The sequence below is a fragment of the Caloenas nicobarica genome, chromosome 2 (assembly GCF_036013445.1).
Source record: "Caloenas nicobarica isolate bCalNic1 chromosome 2, bCalNic1.hap1, whole genome shotgun sequence".
NCBI classification, from domain to species: domain Eukaryota; kingdom Metazoa; phylum Chordata; class Aves; order Columbiformes; family Columbidae; genus Caloenas; species Caloenas nicobarica.
The window spans coordinates 16235817-16254805 of record NC_088246.1 but is presented as its reverse complement, the minus strand read 5'-3'; the positions used below and the strand labels follow the sequence as shown (position 1 = coordinate 16254805).

At 37.2% G+C, this 18989-nt stretch overlaps 1 protein-coding gene across 10 annotated transcripts in view; it reads right to left on the bottom strand.

The window, feature by feature from the left end:
- ARHGAP12 (Rho GTPase activating protein 12) overlaps positions 1-18989 on the bottom strand; it is a 79199-nt gene that overhangs the window by 33328 nt on the left and 26882 nt on the right. For 6 of the 10 annotated variants that reach the window (XM_065629063.1, XM_065629064.1, XM_065629065.1 and 3 more), the window contains exons 3-5: positions 9644-9907; positions 3605-3745; positions 1929-2009 (exon numbers count right to left, since the gene is read on the bottom strand). In XM_065629063.1, the coding sequence (XP_065485135.1) occupies positions 1929-2009; positions 3605-3745; positions 9644-9907 (486 nt within the window). Of the gene's footprint in view, positions 1-1928; positions 2010-3604; positions 3746-9628; positions 9908-18989 lie in introns of all 10 variants that reach the window. The other 4 variants (XM_065629070.1, XM_065629071.1, XM_065629069.1 and 1 more) reach the window with 3 other exon arrangements.

Genomic DNA, 18989 nt, shown 5'->3' with positions numbered 1-18989 from the left:
ACATTGTCTTTCCTATTCATTTGTTCCTAAGCACTTTTGGAACCAGCTTCAGTAAGATTCAAGAGAATAATCTTCGATCACACTTCAACTGCTCCCAAGTGTAACATCTCTGCTGTATGTTCTTCAGAGGTACAGGCACATAAACTAGCTAAATCTTGTGCTGAAATATTTAATCTATTCCACAGTATTCAAAGTTAAAAGCTAAGGATTTCTGCAAATACACAGACTCTTGAATCATGAATCCAAGAGTCAATTGCCCATTTACTTCTGTTAACCATGCATTTGCTGCCACCCAAGATTTACTAGTTTCAAGAAGGAATTAAAGTGTATACCCTGCCCAAATGGCTCAACAGAAATAATTTTCAAGGAAAAATCTGTAACAGTAGTATGTGATGATTTTCATATAAACAGGAACTAAAGCATATCAGATCACAAACTCCGCAATAGGGGCTGTTTCATTCTGTAGGTGGCTACTAATACAACGGAGCTCAGGTGTTTGTTTAGGATCACTAGAACATGATGCACTAACACACAAATTCCAGACCCCATCCATCCCTTTATACTAATACACCTCAGGTAACAGTTCTGGATTATCTTTGTGCCATTGTAGTTGTGTTAAAACCATCTTAATTTGCTACTTAGTTAAAATCCAAACCAATTCTATTTTAGTAGAAAGCAACTTCTTCACTGTCAGAACTTTCTGCATTGCAGAAGTTGCAGAATGAAGTACCCAAGACATTATTCCCCAAAATTAACTTCAATTATGCATACTGCACTAAAAATTGCTTCTTGTAAAACCTGGTCTAGATGTTTTTCAGACTAATTAACCTAGCAGATAATCAACAGCTAAGTAGCTCTTAAAAACAATAGTTACAGATTATCTTGTTAGGTTTACGTATGTTACAAAATTTAAGTCATCTAACACATCAGACCAACAAGGAGAATTCACAAAGCTAACTTAACTCTTCAGTGACTCAGATACAAATTCTTTTACCGACATAACAGAAGTGTCTGCTACATAACTTCACTCATAAATTTCAGGGCAAATATTTTCTCACAAATATTATGAAAGCACCATCTATTAAAGTTGCTCCTTTCTAAGTGGAAGTGACTTAGGACACCAATTTTTGGACTGATGAAACAATAATTGAGAAACATGCTCTTTCATATACTTACACACACAATACTGTGTGAAACTTTGTTGTTGTTGGGGGTTTTTTTGTTTGTTGTTTTTTGGTTGGTTGGTTGGTTTTAGCTTTTTGTTTTGTTTTTTACAGCCACCTTACTATCTAGGATTGAACAAACATCCTAATAGCAGGAAAGTCATGTACAACTACATCATTATGACAAATGTCCTACAGTTTTTCAAAGTGAAAATGAAAATTAAATAGTATTACGAACAGACAACCAAGTGACCCGAGCTCTGTCCCCTTCCTACAAATTCCTGGTTCAATTACAAAATTAATAAATACCAGAAAACACTTCTAGTGAAACTGTGTCACCCTTTAAGATACCACAAAACTCTGCTGAAACTTGTGTTTTGACACCTGTCTGTATAAGCATTTTGAAGGGTACTAAAAATAGACAACAGTTTCTCTGGAACATTTTGTAGTAAAAAAATTTTTTTTTCCTGCAGAGGTTTTCACAGCAAAACCACAAACATTCTGCAGCCCTGCATGAAAAGCTCAGTTCAGCAAAGCTACAGGATCTTCTCTGACATCTGAATAGTTACATACATCTATTTTTCACATCCTTGAGTATATTTTTTTCTCTTCACAATCAGAAATTCCACAAAAATGCAAGAAATGACCAAATGTAATATACAAGCCCTCTGGCTGTGAATAACTCCCATTAAAGGCCCCACAGAACATTAATTGAGGAGGAGAGGAAAGCCCCAAATTGTAGAAGTTTCTTTTTAGGTCACTCACCCTTGGTAACTCCCATTCTGATCGAGAACCATCGGCACTGTAGTAATATGGTCTGCCTTGTTCATCTGCGTGTTTTATCCACTGCAGAAAGAAATGCAATGATAGGACGTAATCAGAGCGACAGTCGTAACACAGAAAATCTCTTATACTTAGGATTTGAAGTTAATTTTTAATAAACTGCCATCCATTTCAGCAGTGTCTAGTGTACAACCCCTGTTAACTAACCAAGGTTGGTTAGCAACGAGAGTAACAGAGTTTTCAGCTTCCTGAATTGGGTTCGCTATTATTACTTCCTTCTGTAAATCATCAGAAAATAGTCCTGTGATATCACACAAGAGTGATAAGCAGGTATTTTCAAAGATGGCATATCTCACTCTTGCCAACACTACAGTGTCAGTTCAAGGAGGCACAACCTTTGCATCGCATCTGTGTAAGGATTTTATACGTAAAATTACAGAATTACAAGAAGCTCAACCAGCAATTGCTGATCATTTAAGAGATAATTGCACTTGTTGAACAACTCTCTTTTTAAAACATCAGCAGGAACATGAGATGCCGTTCCTATATAAATCATGAAGAAGACGGTATAATTTCTGCAACCTCTACAAGCAACTCCCACAATCAGAGAAGTAAAACTAAGACAACTGCGACTAGCTATGCATAAAGGAAGGAATTGTAATGAGCAGAATTCTACAAGATCATGCAAAAATATGCACAGAAACACACATAGCGAGGCACTTGAGTCAAGGAGGTTTCACAAGATTGCCTCCCAATAAACCACTTGTGATAGGAAATGCTGTTTTCTATCAATTCCAGTACAATTAAAAAAAAAAAAGTTTGCATATTTGCCAAACAAGGTATGTGCTCTACAGATGTTTAGCAGAAATAGATTAAGCATTATGAAATTCCAAAACTGACATAAAACTCAATTATTTTAAAACTTCCTTCAAAAACCTTGCATATAACAACTGGAGAAAAGGTGGGACTATAAATACGATAAACTACTGTTTCAATGAACACTTCTTGAAGTTAAAACAACCAACCAACCTAAACTTTAGGGAACAATGAGAAAAATCGACTGCTTTACAAATATAAACAAATATTGTCATTTATCCTACATGGGATACATTTTTATATGCCCAGAATCACAGTAAGTTGTCAGTAGCAATCAGATAATTAGAATAGAACATAAATCTGCTGATACAGCTGTAGTTCAATTAAGAAGTTTGTCTACATCTGAAAGCAGTACTGAAAATCTCTGGTAAAGGATAAAACTGATAAAACAGCATTATTTTCAGCTTGAAACCATCCTAACTGCAAGGTCCCCACAGACAAGAACGGCTTTTAAAAGACAGTAAGAAAAACATTATATTGGTATGAAGTTCATTCCTGAAATGTAACCAAGAAGATGGGAGAGGGCACAAATTAAAAAAATTATACATGATATGTTCATCTAATATAATCTGATACCCAAATGGAAATAAGAAAACTTTTTCTAAATAGTGAAGAACATACATAAAGAAAAAAAAAAAGTCTGTTCAGTTTCATGCATATTTAAAAACCAAAAGGAGATACTGCTGAGGGATGCTTTTCACTCCTAGAAATGAAATCTGCATTTCTAACAGTGAATTAGTGGAAAAGATTTAGAACATGCGATGAGAAGAAGGAAAAAGTACCTTTTCATTAGTATAGTCATTGGTATATAAGGTCTGACCATGTTCATCCAACTCTTCTGACCAACCCTTTGGAGGAGAACCATACTGACTATCTGACTGGCTGTAACAAGAACTGTGGTCGTTTTCTTCTGATGAAAGATGCTACAAGTAGTCAGAAACACACAAGGCAGTTTTGAGAATGAAAGTGCTTTAAAATCTGAAAGATCAAAGATTATTTGACTAGAAAGAGAATAGTAATAAATTCAGGGAGTTCACATTTTTATGTCAGAGAACAAGAGATGCATTTTTACAGTACAGAAATATTTGATAAATGCTAGGCAATTCAATCTATTTTCAGAACAGCTGTTTTATACTGATAGAATTTCTTTAAATTCTACTACACCAGATTTCAGCTACTCAAGTTTAAACTCATATTTTTTGCCAATCTAAATTTTATTCCCACAGATTTGCATTACTTAATGATAAACAGAGTTAACTTTAGTAATCTGCATTGCCTCAAAAAACCTGGGAGACCTGCTACCTTGATTTTCTGACAACAGCCCAATTTTCACAGCTAAATCCTTTTCAGGCACTATTTGGGAAGGAGAAGAAAAGACAATCATTAAGGACAACTTGAGTCTCCAGTTGCACCTTGGCAGGTCCCAGCACTTTACGGTACTTGTGCAATGCATCCTAAAATATTAGGAATTTCCACTCTCCTTCCAACTCTGATGCATGTGACAATGAGCAATGCAAAAGCAAGGCTTTCTACCAGGCACAGCTGGCTGAGGTGTAAGATCATTTTCTGAAGGCAGAAGTGAATGATAACATAAGAAACAAGTTTGATTTGTAGAATAGAAAAAAAAATCTTTTGCACACACAATAAACTATTTCTGTTCCCTTGTATGCCTTGTTCATCTCCTTGCTAAAATACTGTAGTGTTATTCAAAGCATCCATTCCTTGCACCAAAAAAAAAAAAATCTAAAAAAAAAAGAAGCCGCCTCTCTGCATTCATCTCCCACAAGAAGATCTCTATGCCAGAGTATCCTGAGGAATTCAATGCAACTTTCCTTTCACACTATCTTGGATCCTCAGCAAGTAAAAGGGAGCACATCCTGCTAATCAGAAATGATGACAGTTAAATATTGACTAAGGTTCAATAACACAAGGGTTTTGAGGAAATCAGTAAAGCAGGAGAAAGGCGGAATTTCTATTTTCAAGTAGAAAAAAACTCCTTTCCTGAAAAGCTTAAGTATTACCAAAAAACATCCAGGTATCAGAAACTAATCAGTTTTTAAAAGTCAGTGTTTTTAGAGACTAAATGTTCAGTGACATTTCTAAATGATTATTACACAGGGTTTTGCCATTGCGTTTCTGAGTATGCTGACACCAGCCAGCTTACCAAGCAGAGCAAAACCCACAGGAAAAACTTTCATGTCATGAATAAAGTAATATGAAAAAAAAAAAAATCATCTAAGTGTCCTCTACAGGCCACAGAATGCGAGTGTCTAAATGCCACCTCTCTTGTACGTGTGGTAACATGAAATTCTGAATTTGCAACTTCTAATCATTTGGGAAAAAAAGGAGTCTTCAGTCCCATTCTTACACTTGAAGAATGAAGACTGAGGAGTTGATAAGAGTGCTATTGGCCTCATTTGAACTACTGTTTTATAAGATAGCTATATTGTTTACACATATTTAAGTTTTAGTTATGTTTTAATGATTAAGTGCATTGACATTTGTTTAAAGTAGTAAGACCTTGGACATTTTTATTATTACTATTAACAGGAATTATGACCGAATAACACAATGTATTTGTATTTGCCTCTTACAAGCAATTCCTGATACTGAGGAAGCACCGTACACATGTAAAACTAAACAGAAGAATTAAAAATGAAAAATATCCTAGAAAGACCACTGTTGTTCAGTGAGAACGACTGTTAATGTGTCTGTCTGTAGGGCATCCATACAACGGTAGTTTTGATGCTTTCAAGGCTTAACTAATCCCACATACAATACAATGAGGGAATTTTTGCAGACCTAAACTTAAACCAAATTCCTGAGTTGTTCCAAGGTTTCCCAAGCCAAGGCCCTCCCTGTTGCTCCACCAGCAGGAACAACTGCTAGAGCTGCATCAGCTGGGGTTAAAGAATGCCGGCCAAACCACAGTCAGCACCTTTCCATTTAACTTCCAACACTTTTCCAGTATTAACTGCATACATGCTTTTTACATATCCTCCATGCTTCCTCTCAGAGTCACATCCTCAATTATACTATGTCACTATTTAAATAAAGTCATCTTAAGCAGACAGCTACCCAACCTTATACTTTTTAAGAACTTTGCTGTGACACTAAAGGGAATTACAGAAATGGTCCCCCACATCATCACTTCTACTGTCTTCCTTGGCATGGAAAATTCTTGAGGGCAGACACCAGTTCATCACCATGCAGTTAAGAAAGTTACTACTACTTCTAAAAATAAAAATAACAAGAAAGAATACTGACTAATTAAAGAAACTAGCATCCCTTTATTACTTTTTGTTCATTTTGAAACAAAAATACAGGGAATGAAATTGCATTTGGCCATATGTTTTAAATGTAGTTTTCAATTTATATGAAATCCTGCTGCTTTTCTACAGCTTGCTGGTTAATTTGTTGGTCTCTACTTCCCATTAAGGTCTCTTATCTAGGTATTAGAGGTTTGCCTTTCTCTGATATGATGACACCTCATTCCTCTAACAGTCCGCCCTGATTAAATCACTTTAACAACAAATTTCTCCCAGTTACTGTTAAGCACTCCTTCCTCAAATACATTAACAAGTCACTACCTCCGATGAATTTATCTGTAATCCAAAATCTTGCACACTTTCCTAGAGGCCCTGCTTCCCCCAACCCCATCCAAATAACTACCAAACCTACAAGTGTTTTCTCTGTGCCATATCTGTTACCAACGTTTTTTGACAGATTTGGTACAATTTTGCCCCTTCTTAATTATCCAATATAATTCAATTTCCTAACCACAAAGTTCTAAGACCAACTATTAGGACTTGAAATAGCTTATATATTAAGCATGTATTAGAATATATGATCATTCACAGTCCTCATTTTTACATCACCTTGACATTTTGCTACCTAATACGACACAAGTTCTTCTGAGGACAAATCACTAGAGCTACAACTAGTATTTAATCTTCCTGCACATGTTCTTCTATTACTAAATTTGAAAGGAATGAGCGTGACTCAGACTAGTGTGTAAAGGCCAACTTAACTTCATTATAATAAATTAAATCTGTTTTTACTAATTATTAAGACATATTTGCTCATAATCAAACAAAATTGGGGATTTCCTATATTTTATGGTAGCTTAGGCTTGGATTTCAACCTTTAAGTAATTTGGTTTAAGTACTCATAAACAAAAAGGTGAACATGAACGGTGGAGTGTGAAGTATATTCTCAAACGCAGAACAGAAAAGCGAAAAAAAAAAAAAGCTTCAAAATCAACACAACTGCTGGAAAGTGGATTGATAGGACCTTGCAACATGTATCTCTCTAAGCCAGTCAGAGAAGACACAAGTTACTAAAGGAACCTGTGCTACTGGAAATATAAACTTGTGTCTAGTTAAAAATTAATTAAAACATGCATCATTCACTGGTCTTACAAAGACTGAAAACTTGATAGATATGACTATCTGAAGACCAACCTGTGATACCTCAAGCATCATAAATAAACAGAAGAACTGAGCTGAAATAAGTTATAGGTAATGAAAAAAAAAAGGGGGGAGGAAAAAAAAAGAAAATCAAGCTTTCTGAAAATGCAACCATGTGGTGAAGTCATGGTACCGAGGTGCCAGTAAGAGTCAGAGGGATCATTTGCTTATGGGGAGGGAAAAAGAATTACTGAAAGTCCTTCCATGAAAAGAAGGAAGAACGATGACAGCAGAAAACCAGTTACACTTACTACATACAAGGAGAATTACTACTCAAAAAAGCAATCATCTTATCCAGACAAGAAACAGTCCTATCCAACAAAAGAAAAGCCAGTGAGAAATGGATAGGCCATAAGCAGAGACATCAAAGTGGCAGCCACAAACTTTTCACCAGTTTACCTGTTGCTGCCACTGGCCTGTGGCAAGAAAATCTGGCTGTTTAAATGCTTGCGGCTGTCACAGCTGCTGTGAAGGCCGCTGCCAAAGGCAATGAAAGGTCCTTTTTTCCTTTCTCTCCTGTTTCTGGCACTAACCATCCCAGAGGTAAACTTCCACGACAGAGCTTCCAGCAATCAAAACTGTGAGCAGTCCACAATTAAATTTTAAAACGAAGCATTGTAATAGGCTCAGGAGGAAAGCCACCTAAACCATACATATTTGAAAAGGACATATAAAAGTGAAATATGTAGAACATTTCTTGATTCATGTTTGCTTTTTCTTTCTATCAGGAAACTGATCAGCCTAAGTACTGTTTGAAAACAAGAGCACTATTTTAAGCATATTTAAATAGTAATATCCATCTCCCAGCTATTCCTTTGCTTTATCTGAACCATTGCAGTTCAAATAATCACAAACCACTGTCTGGCTCTCCCTAGTGACTGGTAGCACAAAATCTATCTGCACCTCAAATGTTAGCACAAATGATCTTTTAACATAAATAACTTCACAGTAAGCTTCAACTCTCTTAACCAAGGTGTGCAGCAAAGCTTTGCCAAAAGGTTTTGCAAAAGCAAAAGGTCTGCATAATGAAAAAATAAAAATCATTGATATATCTAAAGAACATGTTTATGGCCTGAACGTACCCTAATCATAAACTCCTACGGCCAATTGCCAGAGGCTGGTGTGGATTTCCACCCCCGACAGCATTTGATGCCCTTGGACCTAGACAGTTGGCTTAGGCAGCACTTCTAGCATGGTAATTTTAATGTTCTCATCTTCTGTTCTCTGGGATATCATTCGCAGAATGAAGGAAAGGATTTTCTCAAAGTTAACAGAGTTTGATAACAAAATATTGCTCTTTTAACTGCCCTTTCTCCTACTTTGCTCTCCAGCTACCCAAGGCAGAAATCATTGACAAGCATGTCAGTTCAAACCTCCTAAGCAAATGGTTAAAATGCTGCAACAAGTTATCCAGGTAAACTTGTTTTTTATATTCACTATGATTATTCCACCTCTTTAAGAATTTATGAATTAAATAAAATTTTAGTTTGAACAGTCACATACGATCCCTTAAAAAACCCAGCATTTTTAACTCATCATAGAATATAGATAATTATTAACAGTATGTATAAATCTAATTACAAAAATAAAAATCAATACATTTTGATTTGATAGAAGCTTTAATTATGTCAGTATTTTTGACACAGGTGGAAAGTGCTGTGGAACTCCATTAAGTCTGGTTTTTACTCCAGAGCACTGGATTTCTCTACATGCATCTTAAACTCTAGAACCATCTTAATTCCTCTCTACGAAAATATTTTCCTCTATGAAAATCCACATATCTAAATTGACTGCCACAGCATCAACCAAGCAGTAGCAAACACCTGTATATTCCCTACCTTTGCTTTACTGTGTATTTAACTGATATTCATAAAAATACATAATTCCCCATGCCTTTTTCAATGCATCCCCATAAATCCTGCTTCTAGAAGCACTGTCACATGCGCCCTCCTCTCCCTGCTCCTCCCCAGAAGATGTGCCCAATACACTGGGAAGGAGAACATACTGCATGACAGAGAAGTTACGGTGGTTGCCTTATTCTGTTGTCATTTGTAGTACTATTAGTTTCAAAATATCTCAGTTTACCTTTAAAAGAAAAGCTACAATACCTGCTGAGGGATTGTAAGGCATTTGTATAACTTACTACTCGTGCACACAGTCCATGTACACATTCTTCTACACACAAGCAATTGAAGAGCTTGAACCGTTTACTACTTCATACCAAGACACATTACAAAAAAAGACAAATGAAGACACTCCTTGACACTCGGAAACTCAGAGATACCGAATTCTGCAGCGAAACAGCATCATACACATGACCATCTCATTGCTTCTGACCTCAGAAGGAACTACCTCATGATCTGCATGGCTCTGGGAATCCCCTTTATTAACGCTGGCATCTCGAGCCCACCGTGGAGGCTTCCAGGTTCGCTCCTGTGATCCTCTGTTGTAGTAATAACAGCGTCCTGTCGTATCTTTATGGGTTTCCCATTCCCCATTTATTTGGACCGGAGCACTTGTAGGTAGTGGTGGAAGCGCAGACTGAGATATTTTCAGTTCTTGTAAATTAGCATAAACGGGTGAATCAGGCCTCCCTTGGCTTGGTGGAGTAGTTGGCTATTGAGAGAAGAAATGTATCGTTAAAGAGCAGATGAATTTTAGAATGCTCCCTTACAAATCAGAATATATTACAGTAGTAAAACAAACAACAAACTCCCTTTTTTTTGTTAAGTAGAAAAGCACAAAGGACAGCCACAAGACACTGGGGTGTGAAAATATTAGTTTGTTAATTATAACGTAAACATCACAAGCTGTATTTATTTAATACTGAAAAAAATTTTCAGCATTTCTCTAGATGACAGCCAAAAATTACGTCTTACAGTGGATTTGAAATACACTGGAATCATCATCATCAAAATAATTTTATGTTTGCCTTCTTGAAAAACTTCAGCTTTACAGTTCAACTATTGCTCAGAAACTTTAAGTAGTGGGATCTTGTTCAAGACAAAACCTGGCATTTCAGAGATGCCACTTATTAGGCAAGGATGGTTCCCCAACCTTTCCCCCTCATTCTGAATACAGTGATGGTGAATGTGAAGTGGCACTTTTACCTTCTCAGCAAGATCTAAACAGACAGTTCAGGTGGGAAGACGAGCACAACATTATGACTAAGATACTCTGGAAAACACTGGAATGGTTTACCTGTATGCCATTCCATAGAGATGCTTACTTAAAAATATTTTAGGCTATATCACTGAGTGTTCTGATTACCACTGTCTTCTTAAAGAAATTAAGTGGATATTCTTATCCACCTGATTTAATTCATAGACATGCACACAAGTAGAACAACAAATACAAAAAAAACAACACTAATGGCAATTTCTCATTATTATATTGTTTGCTAACATGAAGGCCAGCAGAAAGCATGGTTAAAAGTCCATGGCTCTCACTGAAACCATGAGTACTTTCAAAGAAGCCACTTGAAGTGCTTAGGAGATAAATACCCTTCTAGGTGTTCAATTTTTAAAGTATAGCACAAGTATATGAAATACACCATGCAGAATATAAAAACACATGTTTTCATGAGAGCTGTGATTATGGTATTGTGAAAGCAGCTTGTTATTAAGCCAAATTGAATAGTTTCCTGGTAATGCACTGCCATCTCTGTATTTTAGGGCACATTTAGGCACTCTAAAGGAAGGAACTATATAATTTATACCACCCCTTCCTCCTGCTTGGTTTTAATTCAGCAGCTTTGCTGGAGGCGAGTCCTTGTGCCTCTTGTAGCATCTTTCACAGGAAAAAATAATATATTGCATTACATAAAAGATCTTTTATAATGTACTTTCAAGCATTAAAGTCATAAGCTGCTAATCTAGCCCACATCTAATAATAAATTACCAGGGTTTGCTCAGGCAAGACAACATACCGTACCACACAATGAGATGTAAACTGATTGCACCACAGTGAGACCCAAATATGGGCAATATCCACAACCAAAAGGGGCAATAGCTAGAGAGGAACTTAACAAGATTAAAACAGGCACAGACTTGTTTTGTGCACCTTTAAAAGAGAAGACACAGCCTACTAGATAAAGCAAGTACGGCATGTTTAAGGTAAACCACAAGGGGAGGCGGAGGGAGGAATTGCCAGACTGGCAAAATCACGGAGCCAAAACCAATTAGTATCCTCTTCTAACTAATTCAAAAGAAAAAAAAAAAAAACCAACACACACCAACAAACTGTTACAAAACTTGATGAACAGTAAAAGACTATTTTTCTAGTATCCAAGTCTTCCCTCCTGCCTTCCTTATTTTTTTTGAGGGGAGTACAACATATCTGCCTTTGGTAAACTTGGTCTTGAGAACACTAACTGCCTAAAGAATGCTGCTGTGAACAAACCATCACCCCAGTGTCTTCAGGGATGAACATCAATCCCCCGGGATGCTGGGAGCGCAACCTTTATCAGCTTCAGGTGCTGCTCAAAGCCTCTCTGAGGTCTCCTCATTTAAGAGCTCAGTTTCTGCATTCATTTCCCAGTTGGCCCACAGAGCTACATTTCCCACGTAAATCATCCTGCCATCAAACCACCAGGCTTGTCATTTGAAGCAACAGCATACACCTGCACCAGGGGACCACACAAACCTTCAGGTTCTTCCTCTCTTTCAAGGATGTGGCAAGAGCAGCACCACGGGGGCCCTGGCTGCAGAGGCCGGTGGCTCGCACAACACGCTCGTCCTCCTAAAGCTGCTCTTCCACACAAGACAGAAGGCTTTGCTGGCTGCCCTTCATTTGCCACTTGCTTTATTTTAATTAAGACAGTGAAATGTCATTATTAAAATAACAGTTCTGTGTATGTTTTCCAAATATAAAGTCTATGGCACAGTGTGCTTGATAAAGGTTTTTAAAACATTTTCTCAAGCGACACCAAAGAATATGGCTCAGAGGTTTCACACCAGCATTTTCAAGTGTACCAGTATTACAACCAGGACAATTCCAGATGAAACTGCAGGACACAAACTGTGCTAAGCCAATGCTGGAAGCTCAGGGCAAACATACTGCCACGTAATTCGAGTAGCATACTAGTTCAGTTTAAAACAGTAACATGAAATGAAAGTGCAATGGGGGGTTTATCTTCTGAACGCTTAGTATTTCCAAACTCAAAATACTGATTTCTGGTTTTCAAGAGGAAGCCAGAACTTGTGTCCTGAACAACAAACAAGCCAGTGAACTGTCCTGCCAACCAAGCCCTCAGCTACTTTCACTCCCTGTTGCTCTCACTTCTCAAAGTTTTTTCTCAGGGAGAATTGCAAGATTTTTTGAAAAGTACCTCAAAGTTACTGCTTTCAGTGAACCATAAAAAAATGCAAAGCTATCGATCTAACTACAACACACAGCTTAGCTCATACACACGTCTTTGAGGGATACAACTTTCTTATCAAGAACTATTTTAAATAACCACGTAGCATATAATAATACTTCCTCATACCTCGAGCCACGCAATGAGGTATGTTGCGTCTACAGTAATGCTCAGTTCAACAGCACCCAACCTTATCAAGGTGAATTTTGTGAAGAATTTCTCATTTATGAGAAAAGCAGCTTTTAGAAAGCTCAAAATTCCCTGAAATTGAGTGTACTTTCTACATTAGTGTTGGCAGAAGGTAAATCCTGCCTCCCGCAACGCAGGAAGGAGAGTCCTGCAGACAGGCAGGCCCCAGGCCCTGCACCATTGCTTTGAACGTGACTGTTTGAGTTCAAGACTGTGTTCTGCAAAAAACTTTAATAGTTTCAAGCCAAAAAGCAGATTAATTTAACTATATTCCTTTCATTTACCAAACCCATTACTCATTACCAAGATATAAATTGGAACAGATAAAGCATTACCCAGATCAAAACAGTTTCTGACCACTTCCATGGCTGTTTTCCCAAAACCAGACATACACAGTTAAGGAAAACTTCAATGTATGCTAAACACTAAACAGCTCTGTACATACATGAGGACTTCCAGCCAGCACTTCACTCCTCGAGCTTCATTTTTGCACTAACAAGCTTCAAATACTCATAAATATAGAATTTAATCTACCAAAAGGGACTCCTTGTCCTCTCACTATCAGAATCACAGGAACGTGTCCTTCAACGTGCCCATGCACGCACACACAAAATGCCTTCTACTCAAAACATTTCAACATTCATTTGCTATTTGCTATGCATTTCAGACTTGTTCGCGTTGCTTTCTCCAGCTAAGAACAGTGAAGGACTCTTGAGAGAGAAAGAAAAATCAAAAATCAGAAATACTTACGATCCTACAACTTGAATGCAAGTTGTACAGCTCATTAAGCACTACAACAGCCTTATGAATACAATGACCTCTCCCTGAGCTCAGTAATGCTCTGTATTTTAATACTTTATAAATGACATATTTCAATTCAGTTTCACAGAAAAGTCTGCTAGCAGTAAATCCATGCAAATTGATAAGGAAGAGAGTTTCATGCAGACAGCACAAAGTTTCCAGGATCAACACAAAACATTCTTCAGACTGTACACACAGCTTTTTCAGAACACAGTTTTTACACTGACACAGTAGGGAGCAGATACGTGCCTTTAAATAAAACCACCTGTTAATCATTCATGAATGAATAGTCAACAAAGGCAGCTATCAGGCCTCTGAACACTTGAACTCCATGCAATGAAAAGCAAACTTACTATACTTCACAAGGTACTTTTCTGTATCAAAATGCATATCAGCTTCTTAGAGGATACTTTAAATTTTAATGTTATATTATACAAATGGCTTTTTTTCAGATGACAGTATTTGTTTAAGCATTCAAAATTAAAGCAAGCTTTTAAAAAAAGCTTCGGTGTACTCCAATAGTGTAAGACTGCAGTTCTGGGAGAAAAAAATACTACGGATCTCTTCCTTTTCCACCACCTAAAAAGGCTTATGATTTATTTTCATGCAATGAGAACATACTGCACCGAGGATGCCAGCAATTAAAAGACAAAACAAAACTTTAAACTGGCAATCGACCTTTTTCCCTTATAGCACTTAAATCCAAGACAAAAACTTCTAGAAGAAACAACTGCTTAAAGAACAACTGCAATACCAGCCTGCAAAACACGACCTTCCACACGTGATTTTCCCTCCTTTACAAATAAATCACTTTAGTTGTTGTGCCTCTGTTCGCAGCTTTTCTTAGTGTTACAAACCTGAAATTTAGAGCTTCCATTTCAGTAGCAGCATTCAGATTGCTGAAACTAGCTGATAAAAATGAAGAAAAAAAGAGTCAAATCTCATCTTAATACTCTTTATGAAGTTACAAGCAACAGATCACCTATACTCATGTGAAAGAACAGTATTGCACTGAAGAAAAATGAGGGAACACCAGCTCTTTGCAGCAGCAAGCTGAAGAAAGGAGAACAGGCACATCCCAGAGCATCCCGAGAGAGGGAGCGAAGCAGCATCCCAGTTCCCTCAACAACCCAGCTGCTTGCCAAGGAATTGCCACTGTCATTTTAAGAAGGCCTGGGACTTCAATACCAGCTTTATTCAACAGGAATAATATAAAAGAAATCTCAAAAACTCTACAGTTTCATTTTCACAAAGTGACAGCTTCAACTGGAATAATTAGCTCATCTCCTTCCTCTTTCTGCTCTTGGCTCATCTTTTTACAAACATGTTCTGGATCCTACTTCCTTTCTAACATATTCAGGCACATTTAAAACTTACCGTAATACCACAAAATCCATGGAGGAGATTTTTCAGCAAGTCCTCTGTTACCTCAGAGGTGAAAATAACAAACCAATTTTAAAAGCCAGGTTGAAAAGATAACCCAAATAGTTAATTGTACACTAATCTTCTCCAGCCTAATACGTAACTGGATAATTCAATCTGTAAGTCTAAGGAACACATAAGAAGAAGACAGTAAATATTATAAGCCTGTTAATAGTTGGCTATGAATTTCAGACAAGCTATAGTAAATACTATTTAACTGCATAGAAGTTCTCACGTTTATTTGATTTGCCATTATAAAGTGATAACAAAATCACATTGCAAAGCAACACAGAATCAAAAATCATCCCATATCGATGATTCGAATTTATTTGCCTAGCAAAGGCCATTCAACAGTTACAGGTTTAAAACGACCCATTTAAAAATTAAGCAGATACACTCAAAGTAATTTTTAAAAATGGCTAACTGATAACTTTCCATCAGATTGAAAAGAGTAAAATTAAGCATCTGATTTACTTTCATTAATTCCATCTTTTGGTCAATTTTGCATCTTACTTGCACTGAATTACAGGCTGAGCTATTACTTCCTTCAAATTCTGCACATATTTGCATACAATTCATTTTACCTACTCTGAATTACAGGCTGAGCTATTGCTTCTATTTCTGGCAATATTTACATACAATTCATTTTAACATAAATACACATATTAATATTTTGTTTTATGAAACTAGACTGTGAAACAAAGAGTCTTAGTACATAGAACATTGTGTCCTGCCAGAAAGCGCTTGTGTTATTTGAGCCATTTAAGTTGCCTTCTGCTTTAGCTCACCCGTAACACACAAAAAAACCCACACACACATTCCCAAAGTTGCCAACAATATAAATCTTTATCTGGCGATATTGTAATGCCTTATCAATTTAAAGGAAAAAAAAAAAGGTAGGTGTGTACCCAGAAGAAGTGACTTAAATTATTTTCCTACTCATTAAGACAATGATTCATTAAATTGGACTGCAAAAACTCTTCACCCGGAAAGGCAAGAGGCGGCTGCTCCTGTCAGGCTCGCAGGCGACACCGCAGCGCGCAGGGACACGGACCCTGGGGGACCCTGGGGACACAGTGACCGCTGCTGGGGGAGCCGCTGGCCGCGGCCCCCCGTGCCGGAGACAACACTCCCACATCTCCATCGTAACTGACCCACCAAGGAAAACTGATGGAAAACCCTTTTTTGCTGTCCACTTGACACATCTCCCATTCACGTTTCCATAGCGCTCACGATCTCAGCGAGCAAAACGGTTACATATGAACTTAGGAAGTTTATAGCAATACAAGAAAGTATATAATTGATTGAAGGATTGCAACTGTGATGTCAAATATTTTAAAAAACGGAAATAAGATCTTACAATGGGATCCTTTGTAAAACATGCACAAAGATGACAGTGTTTACCCTACTTGTACTTTGCCACTTGCACAATCTAGCTTCTCCCTTCCATAAAAAAGCTTTTGTCCAAGGATATAGACAAAGCTGCTTTTCCTATAGTAGGAAATTTAAATACCATATGAAACACTTTACTTCAAACATGCTTACACAGCAAACTTACGCCAACAAGGAAAGAGTGATCAAACTTAACATTTTGAAAAGCCAGCCAGTAAATTACCTTCACTCCTTTTTTACCCTGTCCACTTCGCCATATAAAACACTGACACTTTCAATAGACATAATGGAGTATCTGTAACCTATTTTAGGAATTTAGTTAGCATCTTGAACAATCTGGACATGTCACACAGGAGTAAATAACACATTTATTTTTTCTGCCTTCATGGAAGTGGTTTCAAATTGGTTCTGTAATAAGGATGTTTCAACAATACTAGCAGAAACACCAAATGTACTTTGCATTTTAGTTCAACTGCTGTCAATTCTTGAGCTCCAGAGAACCCACAGCACACGTTTGAATGGAGATTCGTCATGAATAAAGCTGTTGGGAATCATTTGTGATGCCTCTCAAGGATTATTTTCTATAAAAACTAAAATAGTACACAAAAAACACACCAGAAAAACCTAACTTGCTTTCTCCAGTGGAAAAATGTCCTGTAATATGCCCACAGCTACTGCTTTTCAGAAGGGCAGCACCAGAAGAGCCCAACAAGTTCTTCAGTTGTTTCAGAAGGGTTACAGCAGAATAATCTCTTGAAATTTCAGGGGTACTGGAGAACCCTCCCTTAACAAACCGCTTACGGTTTTAACTGATTTGATGTAGAGCTGTACATCTCATTTGCCTCAGAGATGTCAAAGTAATTTTTAAGACAGATTATTAATATCTGCATGGAATACTTCTATGTTGTCATCATTACAGTACCATAGGACATCTAAAAGGTTAGCTCCTATGAAATATGATTGAGGGGTTGGAATGGCGTTATTTGAACTCATAATAGCTTAAAGGTCAATAAAAAGTCTCCATCAGTTTAAGTCTCTTTAAACTGAATAGTAATTTTTTTCTACACTTTACATTTTCCAAAGTACAGATCCCATAGCATACAGGTGTACTTTTGAGGGTCCAGTGCTTACACAAAGCAGCGTAAAGCTGAGCACTCATGGAAAGTGCCGATGGGAAAGTAAACATCACCTCCGATACGATTCCCAAGTCACTCAAAAGTTACTGAAGTTATATTACTGGGCAAGCTCAAAAGCCTAAAAGATAGCTTGAGTACTATTTGATCAAACAGGATAAAATCTAACTACTACCATGCAAGTTACCAAAAACCTGTGACTCAGTAGAACAATAACTTTAATATTCTATATTTTAAGGAGAAGAAAAAAGCCAGAGCCATTAAGAATTTTAAAACTATATATGTGTATATTAATATCTCACTTCCCAAACATTAAGTTTGTTCGGTTTTTTTTAAATAGAGAAAGAAACAATTTGCAAAAGGCAGTTCTAAACCAGAGCAGTCATCAAATCTGTGTTCTGTCAGAAAGGGTGTTTAATTCCAAACACTTGACAAGAAAATGCAGAACTCCCACACAATTTACAGCTGTTGTCCTTTTACTCTGCTGTAAAAGCAGATTTCACTTGTGTGAAACTCGGCTTCACTAAATGTTGCTTGTGGCAGCAAATTCTGCAAACATTTGTTATGCTAGTATTCCTTTGTTAGATGTTAGAATCATTTCAAAATATATTCTTGAGCTGATGATCTGCAACATTTAAGAGTTTTTATTAACATATGCAGCTGCAGAACTTCACCAGTATTCAAACAGTATGAGGAACGCTAATGTATCATACACTTACTAGTATATTGGAAATATTTTATGGAAATAAATTAAAGTGACCAAGCCCAGTGAATAATACAGCCCACTGGCCTAGGAAGCGACCATGGTATAGTACAGAAATCAGGTACTAGAGTATCTGTTGGCTTGCCTTGCTAATGTGTTAACAAGGATACCTGGTGTCAGGATGCTCCGAGCTTTGCCCACGTTCATTACTTGCAACCACTGTTCCCAAGGTCCTGTGGCTACTCATGTGCCCTAGGTCCCCAGTGGGCAGTTTCCTTCATCGCAATGTCCCACTTGGGAATAAACAGGCAATCCCTTCAGAAAACAGCTAGGGTAGCTATTTACATTAACCTCCATAAACATTATATTGAAAACCTGAGAAACAAGTTTCAGTACCGCCCAATTTATAAACTGAGAGCAACATCTGAAAAGTCTGCTCCAGGGATCCTGACCGGCGACACAATTTCAAAACATACGATTCGAACAACCACATTTCACATACTGTCATGCTAGCTCTACACCTCCACAAACCAAAAATCAAATTATATAGCCAAGTCTAGAAAAATTATGACAAAACCTGTTGATCAAGTAATTTATTCATACATAAAACAGACCTAGGTTAGGGTAATATGGACCTCAGGATATAATTGTTCTCAAGTCTGTATATGCAAAGCCCTGATTGTTTCCATATTTCTGATT